This window comes from Melospiza georgiana, chromosome 5 (genome assembly GCF_028018845.1).
Source record: "Melospiza georgiana isolate bMelGeo1 chromosome 5, bMelGeo1.pri, whole genome shotgun sequence".
NCBI lineage: Eukaryota > Metazoa > Chordata > Aves > Passeriformes > Passerellidae > Melospiza > Melospiza georgiana.
Window position 1 is genome coordinate 54,599,641 of NC_080434.1, and position 12,267 is coordinate 54,611,907.

Consider the following 12,267-nt stretch of genomic DNA (forward strand, 5'->3'; position numbering starts at 1 on the left):
CCAGCAGTGACATGTGGGTTTGTGCACTGTCTGCAGCTTAGCAGACACAAAATATCCTCGAGCTGCTGACCTCTATTTATTTTCTCATCTTTGTTATTCTCACACTTCTACCAAAAGATGCTTGCAAGTATTTACTTGCACTCACCACACATCTGGATGAACTAAGAAGAGAAGAAAGTACATATACAATAAAATTAGGTAAAGGCACATAAATTGAAAAGTTTGATGGAAGGAAGGGGAAAATCAGAGATACAGAGGGATCCTGGGTAGGGGACCACCAACCATGGGAAATGCCAGAAGTGATGAGTAAAGCAAGAAGTAGATCAGACCAAAAATCACGGGAGAATTCAACACAGGGATGGACAAGTGAGGTGAGCAGAACTCAAAGGAATGCAAATATTGCAGTTAGACCCAAGACTGGAAATGTGGGATACTGAACTACTGTGCTAGGGGATGGAAGAGGGGTAAAAAAAATGGGGAAAAAACCCCCTCAAGGAATCACTAATGATATCTGATACCTGTTAAAGTGAGCTTTGTGCAAGGTGCACATGACCAGACAGCTGGCCCAGCACCCCCATTTCAATTAGCAGCACCAACACAGAGCCCAAGAGTTGCAAAGGTAAAAAGCAAACAAACTTGCACTGCTGATGCTGGCTTCCAAGTCAGGATTCAGCACACTGGCAAGGGAGAGTGGGAGCAGCTTGTATAGCAACTACTGGTGATTGAGGGTAAATCTCGGCAAGCAACTTACTTAAAAATGCAGTTTTTGTCAATGCAAAACAATTCACACATTTGTCCTGAATCACCAAAGGTGGAAAATGAAAGGCAGAGGAAAGCCAGGCTGGCACAAATCCTGCACAGAGCTCAGCCCCCAGCACTGCTGGCCAGGACACAGGCATACAGCTCAGTGCTCCAAGGATCACATGGAAGGGATGCCCCAGCAGCCAGGACTTCAGAGATGGACCCCTCAACATCACTTCTTCAACTACTGCACCGGTATAAAATACCTAAATATGTAATTCAAACAGGGCCTGGGATGCCTGAAATGCCAGCACTGACTCAGTACAGATTTAACAGTGCCATGCAAAGCAGGACCTGCCTGAGGGGAACCAACACTTTACCATGTCATGGCTCTATCATGGTCAGCATTTCCTGGGTATGCACTTGGGTCTGACCTGTGCTTCTTAAGGAAAGCTCTAACAGCCAACTATTGTGTTTTGGGCTGAAAAAAGCATTACAACCCCCACTAAACACAGATCCTTGCTTCATCACATGAAAAAACAGAGAGGGAGTAGTAAATCAGCTTGCTTTGGACCAAAACTACCCTTCCTTCCTTTTACTTTCCAGTTCCTGAACTGAAAAATCATTTTCTCACAAAACCTGTTTTTCAGTTTTGCTACTTGGATGAGCCCTAGAAACAACACATGAATTTTAAGTGACAAATATGACTTGCTAGTTACAATTTCAAGCAGGACACGCTGTGGTGGGACTAATACCTTGCATTATTCCATTAGCATTTACACTGTTGCAAATCCCACTTTAAATAACAATATCTCATGTAGCCACTTAAAAATACAACTGTAATGCATGCTTCCCATTACCAATTTTGAAAGGTCTCCTTTCACTCCCAGAATCCCATTTTAAAGCAGAAGCCCAGCCTGGCATAAGCCCTGGGAATCACAGGTGTACATTTTAGAACTATCCTGTAAGAAATAAATTTTTTTCCTTTTGAAAGAAACACTCTTCAAACAGTTATAGAAGACAATGAATGATACTGTACTGTGCTGTCATAAATTGTTAATTGATTGCTGGGGTCCAATGGGTCAATAGATGACTTAAAAGAATGGCTCAAAGCCATCTGTAACAGATACCACAGCTTGTAACTGGCTCTGACCAGACCACTATGAACAAATTTTTGAAGCATCCTTAATAAAGGACATGAGGCTTCTTGGCAATTGCATGTGCCCCCCTTACTAAAACACAAAAACAAAAAAAGAAGGAAAAAAACCCCCAAAAAATCCCCACAAAACCCCACTAAACCCTATTATTTGGTTACAAGGAATAAATATGTCAATAGAAACTAGGTAAGACATGCTGCTATCTTTGGATATTCTTTAAGACTCCTTTCATTAGCCACCTGTCAGGATAACAAAACGATGCCTCAGCTTTCCACAGAATGGAAAAAAAGAAAATCTAAAAATACACTTTGAAGCTCCCTGTTTTGCTGATGCAGAAAGTGACAACAAAGGCTCATACATCCCTCAGCTCATCACAAAACCAGATACCAGCAAAACACTCCAGGTCTCTCTTTTTGCTGTAGCCTGGAAGGGAACAGCACCAAGTATGTGATTATTTGTAACACACCCCCAGCAGTGCATTACCAAAATAAAGCCAATACACCAGCAAACAACTCTGTGAGCTCCCAGAGTCCCCAAGGGGCTCACAGCCACCCCAAAAGTCATTCCCACCCTGAGAAGTTAAATATAACCTGCCTGAATCAAGATCTAAGCCTACAGAAGGAATTTCAGAAATCCACTCTGAAATTTGGGGAGATTTTGAATGCTCTGCCTTCTTGAAAAATCAGGCCATGGATTTAGACTTTTACATAAAACCAGGTTTTTTTCAATATATTTAGAGGTCTCTTCAAGTAGAGAGCAATCCTCCATGGCAATTTCTAAAGTATTAAGACCACTGGTGGTGCACGCTGAGAGGCAGCAACATGACCACACTTGAGTAATCCTAGGAGGCTGAATATAATAAATAAATACAACAATGTGAGAATAAGATTTATCAGTTCATGTTCCTACATCCAAAATTCAGTGTCAAGAGGAGCTCAAAGCTTTGTACCTGTAAAACTCCTGCCACTAATCCGATATCCAACACAGAGCCTAAATTTAGGCTATTATGAAACCTTAAACTGAAACACTTTTGGGCAATTGTTTTAAATTTTGGTCATTCCTAAGAATGCAAGAGAAAAAAGAGCTGCCAAAACCCCTTTATAAGAGTAATAAATTTGCATTTAAACTTGTGAACAAAATTCTGGAGTCAGAACCCATTTTGGTTTATTCACTAAGACAGTCCTGAAGAAATGCATACAGTCATGCCAGAAAACATTTAACACTGGAGAAAACATTAAAAAAATTACTCAAAGCTAGGAAAAAAACACAAAACACCTGATGTCCACGACTCCTTCACGTTCCTAAATCCTAATGTGGTGCGTTTGCTGGTCTTGAGAAGTTAACTGCACCTAAAAAACTACTGATGTTCAATTTACACAACTGGTTACCTCCTGTACTGAAGATTAATGAGCAGCACTGGCATGTGCTGAGGATCTTCAACACCTGCAGGCTGAGCTCAGGTTCAGCAGCATCACATCCACCAGTCATGGCTACAGCTCAAACACTGAGTGATGGTCATGTACATGAGGGCCTGGCTGTTTTAGAGAGAATGCTTGAACACATGGAGGGTGAAAAAAAGGTCATATTACTCTGCAAAATTTACTATAAAATCTATTTTCATCTAATTTTGACATGGGACTGTGCCAAACTTGTGGATCTAAAGGGAGAGCTATTTTTATGTTATGGGTATGCACATTGAGTAATGGGTTTGTTGCATATGTTCCTGCTCCTGTGATAAATAAATAGGGAAGGGGGGAGGCTGCAGCTGCTTGCCCATAACCATGTTTATTCCACTGGCTGTGGATGGCACAGCCCTGAATCTACAGACTGCTCCCCTCATCAGGCAACTCCAGTTTTCCTATGTGGGCCTTTCACCAAGAGCATTGCACTTCTACTCTGTACTACCTGAGCCCCCAGAAGTGGGGGAAAAAAAGATTTTGTGAGGTGGAAAGACCCTGCAGACCCTCCAGTGGATTGAGCAGAGTGGGCCCACGTGGCTCAGCACTGCAAGGGACCCAAGCGGTGTCACATCCTGATCTAGCCCAGCTGTTATCAGCAGGGCTGCAGCACTGGGGCTCTGCTGCTGGGCCAGGACAGCCCTTGGCCAGCTCTGGGAATTCAGGTGGGGGCAGAGCTGGTGCCAGCAGCTCTTTGCCTTGCTCACTGTGCCCATGCCTGCAGGACACGGCTGCATCCAGATGGAAAAGCCAAGGCCCCAGCACAGCGAAATGAGACAGCCATGAGTGATGGAGTGCCAGTGTGAGAGGAGGTGGGTTTTGGGAGGCAATCCCACTCTTAAGACATTTTACATTACTCAAATAAAACCAAAACATTTCAGCCCACTAAAAATGCTGGACAAAGCCCATCCCTAACACCTGGAAACATGAGTTGTTTTTATCTTGCTTTCCAAAAAACTCTGCACTAGAGATGAGAGATGCCAAACCAGGCAGTTTCATGCTGCTAAGTTGTAGAAACCCAAAAGCAACAGTAGAAAAATCTCTGACTGTCTCCTTTGCAGGAGGCCAGCTTTGGAAACACTTCAACAAAATACTTCCCACTATAAAGTATATGGAAAGCCTGTAATCCTAATCTTCTAGGATCTCTCTGCTATGGAGGTCACATCCCTGGAAGCACTCTCATGGAGCTGCAGAGAGATGCCAGCAGTGATATTCTCACAGGACAGACTTTCCTCTGCTGAGGAGACCTAACCTCAGTTGCCAGCAGTGATAGGAAGCAGAGCTGGGGAACACCCAGGAGGAGATAAGGACACAGCCTCTCCCGTGGCTTTCCCAGCCCCACACAGAACTGCTCACCACCCTACCCCGCTGGGGGAAAGGCAAGCATGAAAACCCCAACACAGGACAGGCAGCTCAGGGGCTTGGCAGATACACGAGGTCAGGGCACGGCATAAGCCAGCAAGAAATGCTGCAGATAGGGATGCTTCAGATTCCAGCTGCCCCTTGGGCACCAGGAGTGGGGCAGGGCTCTCCAAAAACACATTCCTCCACTGAGAAGCAGCAGCCCCGAGCCCCCTCTGGCTCAGGTAACTGAGCAGTTTCATTGCAAAGCAAGAGCTGCTCTATTTTTCCCCAACAATGTTATCACTCGGCAGCTTCACTCCTGCTTATCTAGCAGCTTGAGCATTATCCAGAATGTGGAAGAACTGGGCTCTGTGGCTGCCCCTCTGCCCCGGGGCTCAGTGGGGAGAAACACCCTCCCCACCCCCTCTGTGTGTCTTTGGAAGAGTTCAGGCATGGCAGAGCAACTGCAGCTCCAGGGCTGAGGATCTCCTCCCAAGGCAGACCCTGTATTGTCCCTGCACCCCAAAAGTCACTGGTGCTCACCTCTGAGCCTCCCCAAGGCTCAGCACTTATGGAGCAGAGGTAGCAGGTGCCACAGGACTCACAAACAGCTGTTCACCGTGCAAACATCGTGCCAGAGGGAAAAAACCCACTGCCAAATGGCCTGATGCAAGACACAAATACTCACTTGTTACCCAGACAGACACCTCACAGCAGGTGAGGGAAACGTCAAAAGGTGGAGGCAGCAAACAGGATCTCACCTGATCACAACCCAGCTCTGGACCTGCCTAACTGGTGTTCTTCTGGCAGAAGGGCATGATCCCAGAACCTCTGCCAAGAGGGGCAGGACATCCCCCTTTGGGCTCAGCTGAGGAATGTGCCACCCAAGAGCAGCAGAAACTGACCCCTATAGAGCCATCCCCCTGCAGTCCCTCTTCCAGGGCCCTGTGCCGCAGAGAGGCCAGGATATCCCTGCAGGCTCCTCCCGTGCACTGTCACACGCAGGGGACAAAGGGCAGCAGCACAGGAAGGCTCTGCTCACCCGGGATGGAGGCAGGAGAGCAAAGCACCATCCCCTCCCTGCCTGGAGCACCCAGAGGTGCCTGGCTGCCCACGGAGCCGGGCTGGAGCTGTGCAGCTGCCACAGCCCTCGGCACAGGTGGCTCTGTGACCCAGCACCGGCAGCAGCACTGCAGCTTCAGCTGCTGCATCACCAGGGCACCAACACCCCCCAGGTGCTGCAGCCTCAGCTCCCCAGGGTGTCCCTCTGTGCTGTCTGTGTGTCCAGCCTCCCCTGCAGCACTGGGCACTGTGATGCAGCCACCAAGCTTGTCACCAACTCCAAAACCTGACACAGCCCAGCTGCCACCATCACCAGGTCTTTGCAGGACCAGGTCAGGTATGCACACACCTCAGCAAACCCTGCCAGGACAGCCACAGCAACTCGATGAACAACCACACACACAAGGAAATTCATAAATTCGTCAGCCAAAGCTCCAGTTCCTGTCACTTTGGGGAACAGCAGTTTTGCATGGGACACAAGGAGTCTTGGTTTCCATAAGCTCTCCAGCTGAGACCTCAGCCTCACAAGAATCTCTCTAACACACCAACCACTGCAAAAAAATATACAACACAACCAACTGGGACAGAAGCTTAAAGAGACACTGTAAAATTGATTAGTCAGCAAAATCATCAGACCATAAAAGATGCTCCAGCTGTGCTCATCTTTTTTTGTGTGTAGATAAATGCTAGAGGCAGGGCTCTATTTAAAATTAATTCCTTTTTTTTGGTTGGTTTTGGTTGGGGTTTTTTCTGTTTACTAGAGCTTGTTACTCTGGTTGACAATTAAGCCCATTATCCAATTCCTTTCTTTTTCGCCATTCCACTAGTCTTTTTTTCATACCCTTTGAAAAAGGAAAAAAAAAAAAAAAAGAAGGTAAATTCCAATAAGTGCTATTTTAAAATGAAAAATGTGAATTTACAAAGAGCTCAGGAAGGTGTTTGAACCATTCGACCTTCTGTTTTAAGACCCCAGCATGCACAACACAAACAATTCCTTTCATATTGAAAGCAATTTCAAGTCACACTGCTGTGTACAAGCTCCAAGTTAAGCACTGGCCCAAATGTTCTGCCAGACCCTTGGCATAAGTGTAGGAGGGCAATAGAAAACAAAGATTTGAATTTTGGCTAGTGTACTTCTGCAAAATCACTGTTAGCACATATTTTTCAGTTCATACAAAATCCAGCAGAGGAAAATTCAAACAATAACTAACTTGGAGAGGTTCAAAAAAGCTACAGAAGAAAAGCCCTAATATGGTGCAACTCATGGAATTATTCAACACTAATCATTAACCTGGGTGCTCACAGTATCCCACAGCAAACCTGGTCCTTTTGGCTTGGTTATAAACTGACCCACATGTTCTGTGGATGCTTTCACAATACCACCAAGAATAATCCATTTTAATAGTTAAAATATCCCCTCACTGTAGATGCCTGCCTCACCAGAAGCTATTTGCTGTAGATACTCGCTACAACACTACTCCCCAGCTCTAGGCACCACACAGAGCTGGCTGCAAACAACGGGTTTTTGTGCCTGGGTATCTTGGATTCCAAGGGCAAAAACCTCAGCAAAGCCTCAACCAACATCTTTATCCATGTCCCAGTTCTACCTTTGCATTCACCACCCTGAGAAACAGAATTCACAACCCCACCACAAAAAAGCTCTCTTTCTCTTTTTTTCCGTGCTGAGAAAAAAAGATATTGAAGGAGGAAAACCTGGATTCTCTAGAGAAGGAGCAGCAAGCCGCCTGGTCATATTCCCAGGCCAAGCTGCAGTTATATCAGGTTGGGTTTAACTTGTCTGGTCAAGCTCTGGCCACCTCCAGCCTCTCTGGGACCCTATCCCCACGTCCCATTACTCTTAACACCTCACTGAGAAAGCTCTCACAAATATCTCAGCTGCCACAATACAACAAGCCCTTCTCATTCCCACTGCAATAATTTCTGCCTGGGTGCTAATTTGTAAACTAGGCAAATAAAAGACAAACTTGGGGCTTGAATTTGTTTTATTGCCATTGTTGTGCCCTTTGGGTGGGACGGGCAATGCCAGTGGGGCGCATTGCTGCCTTCCTCTGGATGTTCAGCCAGCCAGCCTTCAAAGTGCACAAAACTCTGGCATTTTCCAGGATAACTGTGTTTATCCTGCAGTCCTACAAAAAAAAAAAAAAAATCCACCAACTGCATTTTTGGAGGAAACAGGAGCAAACCACTGGATTCATGCCTTGTGGCCAGCTACACCAAATAGCACCACATGGATTTATGGCACACAGCGCTGGTTCCAATGCACAGACACCCTTCTCCAGACCCCAAAGCCTCCCTGGTCCCTTTTTCCAACACCATTATCATCAAGAACTTTTAACAAGCACCAACAATCCCATAAATCTGCTTTTTACGGCATGGCAGAAGCCTAATTAGATGATTAAATTCTGTCAAAAATTAAAGCCCACACATTTGCTCTAAAATTGCAATTAGCTCTTTCAGGTACCAAATAAAAGCAATGCTAACATTTCAAAGACATGTTGGCAACACAGCTGAACTAAATTACATTACTGACCCTAAACAAATTGAGGGCATTACTTTGAGTCTCTTTCCCTTATTTTCTGTGTCTGCAAGTGTTATAAACACAGGCACTGTGATCCCTCTCAGTTGTGACCACGCAAGCCCTGAGCATTAAAAAGCGAAGCAGCTCACCTATTAACTCCATGTCACACATTCTTATTCTACTGGAATCTTCTGCTCTTTTCTCCAGCATAATATTTTGCTGGGTCTCACTACAGAGGTGCGGAAATGTTTTGCTATGAACCCTTTGATTTCTGTGACACCACCTTTAATGAAGATTGAGCTTTTTTCAATATACATCACACATCACTTATTTTACAAAAACACGCTCTGTAAATGAAACACACTCTGTGTGTAAGATGGGACAAGATATAAGATATGCACTATGTATAGATATAAGATATATCTGTACAAGATATACACTATGATGGGAAGAGACAGCTAAATTAAGCTAGTTAACGATTTTCATAACAGGAGCAACACTTTAGCAAAATGTAACACTGCATATTAGAAGCAAGGGAAGGCTTGTGGTTATTACACTTCCTAGCAGTTCTTCCCTAGCAGGGAAAGGTTTGTCCCACCTGGGGAACATGAATGATACAGCAAATGATACAGCAAAAGCATGGTCATGTGGAAAAATAACACAGCAGGTACCCAAGAAGAGAGCAGGTACCCCAAGAAGATGGAACTCAGGTGGGATAGCATCCTTGCCTTGCTTTTCCAGCTCACCACTAGCACTCTGTGACCACCAAAAGCAAACCTCAAACCCCAACTGACTGCCCAGGCATCCCCCTGCCCTTGTCCTCAGTATGGTTGTGTGCCTACAAAAAGGGAAATAGCACCTGACACGTCATAAAAAAAAAGGGTCTTTAGAACCTAAGTCATCTTTTACAGCTTAACAAGGTATCATCATCATTAGATACTGTATTTTTAATTATATGCATATATGGAACAAAGGGATGAACCCAGATCAGGGCAAGCTTATGTGGCAGCAGCCCTTTACATACCTGATCCAAGCCTCCTCCAAAACACCTGCATTAAGGAATGTTCTTGAATGACATGGGAAAATGGGCTCAATAGCTAAAATGGGCTCCTCTGAGCATTTGGGCTAAAAGGCCTCTCATCTCCCTCTCCTCCTGCAGTCAGAGCTAATACCAAATGCATGGAGCAAAAAACCACCGAGCTGAGGATGTAAGGGCTAGGGTGGGCCCAGGCTGCAGGGAATGACCCACATCCTCCGGCCTCAGCGTCCCCAGGCACCTCAGCCCAGCCCTCGGGGTGGCTGTGGGACCCAGCAGCACAGCGCTCCAGGGGTGGACAGAGCCTGCCTGGGATGACTAGGCACTTGGGGGAGGGGGAGTAATGAAAAAAAAAAAAAAATTAAAGAAACCAAAATCAGCAAAAAAACCCCCAAACCAAAGCCAGAGATGGCTTTGTGCCTGGTGTGGCTAAAGAGCTGCATTCTGGCGACTTTTGAGCTTGCTCAGTGCTGCTGACAGGAGGAAAAGGCGCCAGCAGCAGGGAGCAGCCATGTTCCCCAGCAGGCTGGGGGAGGAAGGCTCCCTCGGGGAATTCGTACTCACCTGGCGGTTTCATGTAATATTGCTCAATATCGGACATGTCCGTGTGCAGCGCACAATCGAGATAGTGCAGGATAACTTTTCTACTGAAGTAGTACCTCATGCCCATCAGAAAGATGGGCAAACAGCAGGTCAGCAGGAAGGACTTGGTCACAACAAAGCACATTACTATGGAGATAAGGAAGAGAAATAAACGACACCTGTCAGAAAAGAGAATTTAGTGTTGATTTCGGAATACAAACTCATTATAAAAATAAATCAACAAAACAAGCACAGTCAAAATATACATTTGCAGTACACACACAGTTCACGTTCTCGAGATTATCGTGTTAAGGGACGGCGTATCGCGACGAGACAACCCGGAGAAGTTTATGAGGTCCTGAAGGAGCCGGTGGGGAGGATGCCGCCGCGCCACGCCGGGGCCCACCGAGCCCCTCCGGAGCGGGGCCGTGGGCACCCCCAGAGCCCCGCACGCCCCCGGCCCCTCCGCTGTCCCCGACGAGGCCGGAACGCGGCCGGGTGGAGGAGCCGCGCTGCGGGCACCGCTCCGCAGCCATGTGTTCGGCACTGCGGCACTGCTATTTCCATCAGCACCGACTCCCCGGGCAGCCACCCTGCCCGTCCCCATCCTGGGGCGCTTCCGCGGGTGCCTCTGAGCCGGCGGCTCTCTCGGCACGGCCCAGAGCCACCGGCTGCGTCCCCCAGCTCCCCAGCGCCTGCCGGGGGTCCCCCTCAGCGTGGGATCCCGTCCGCCGCGGTGTCTGGGACACGGGGTGCGACCAGCCTGCACCCGCCGGGGACAGGAGACCACCCCAAAGCCCTCTCGGGGCGGGGGGCGCGCGTTATTAATTATTGGCGCGGGGAGGGGACACCTTGCAAGCGCTATTTTTAACTCGGGGAGGTGCGGTGACCCCGCGGCTCGGTGCGGCTGCAGGGGTACCCCCTCCCCACGCCGGGGGCGAATGGGGGCCGCTCACCGGCGGGCCCGGCTGTCTCCAAGCAACGCCGGCACGCCGTGCCCCCCTCGCCGGGCTGCGCGGGGGCGGCCGGTGCGCTCCCGCTCCGCTCCCCTCCGCGCACCCCCGAGCCCTGTAATAACCACAATGACCGATGTGCCCTCACCGCCGCCACGACCTCCCCTGCACGGCTGCCCGCCCTTCCACCCGCGAGGGTCGCGCATCCCCGGCGACGCCGGGCTCCCCCTCCCAGCCCGCCTGGCCCCGCCGCAGCGCTGCGGCTCCGCGGCCGCCCCGCACGATGCTGCGGCGCTGCCCGGCCGCACCGCGCCCGCGGGTCCCGCCGCCTCCCGCCTCTCCGACCATTTTGTGAAGACCCGCGGCGGCGAATAGACCCGGCGCCCCCTGCCCCAAAAGGGAGCGGATACTCACCCGCCAGCAGCCCGTAGAGCAGCTGAGTGAGGGGCTGCTGCTTCAGCCCCCTGAACGCCGTGTTGGGGATTCGCTCCATGATCCCCTCGTAAAAGATGCGGCGCACCACCTCCTGTTCAGAGGGGTGGAATTCGCGGATATAGACATTGTCGCGCCTGGGGTCTTCTTTTGGTGGGGTGAGGGGAGGTGGGGGTGAGGGAGGGGAGCCCGCCAAAGAGGGCCACATCTGGGAGGAGGAAACAATGATCGTGTCTTTTTTGGATCCCGGGATTGATTCATGATCTTCCGCCACAATCTTGGTCTCACAAACCATCTTGGGAGACAGACAATGCATGCAAACCGGCCGTGGGGAGGGGGCGAGGAGAAAAACGGGAGGGGAGGTGTCAGAAAATTAACAAAAAAATAAGATTAAAAAAAAAAAAAAAAAAAAAGGAAAAAGGGGAGGGGGAAGGAGCGGGGCGCAGAGCCGGCACGGAGACCCGCGGGCAGCGGGGCGCAGAGCAGCGCGGCCGGGCGGGACGAGAGGAAGGAGCCCCGCTGCATTTTGGAGAGGCATTTATAGGGCGGGGGGGCCGCGGGTCCCCGGGGTCCTAGAGCCCCCCGCATTGGCTGCGCGGGGTCGCCATGTGATCGGGGGGGCGGGACACCTCCCCCTTGCCCCCCCCATCCCTGCACCGCCCCTTGCAAATTACTACGGCGCGGGGTTGCGCGGAGAGTCGGGGGCCGCGCATCCCTGCCCGCATGCATCGGTGCACGCGGAAGAGGGTTATTAATTTATTTTTTATGTGTCTGTTTATCTACTGCGAACGCGCTGTGCGCTCAGCAGATTTCTGGAGTAGTTGCTGCGGGTGCGCGGAGCTGCGCAGGGCGCTGCGGGAGCGCGGAGCACCGGGGAGGGAGGGCCGGCCGGCCGGCCGGTGGGGCTCAGCACCGCACCGCGTCCCGGGTGGGCTCCGCACCCCGTCCCCGCGGGCTGCGGCGC

At 49.5% G+C, this 12,267-nt stretch overlaps 1 protein-coding gene across 1 annotated transcript in view; it reads right to left on the reverse strand.

Moving 5' to 3' along the window:
• NAT8L (N-acetyltransferase 8 like) overlaps positions 1-11,855 on the reverse strand; it is a 29,062-nt gene extending 17,207 nt beyond the window's left edge. The window contains exons 1-2 of the mRNA XM_058024320.1: positions 11,286-11,855; positions 9,901-10,065 (exon numbers count right to left, since the gene is read on the reverse strand). Of these exons, the coding sequence (XP_057880303.1) occupies positions 9,901-10,065; positions 11,286-11,619 (499 nt within the window). The 5' untranslated portion in view covers positions 11,620-11,855. The remainder of the gene's footprint in view (positions 1-9,900; positions 10,066-11,285) is intronic.
• Positions 11,856-12,267: the final 412 nt, after the last annotated feature.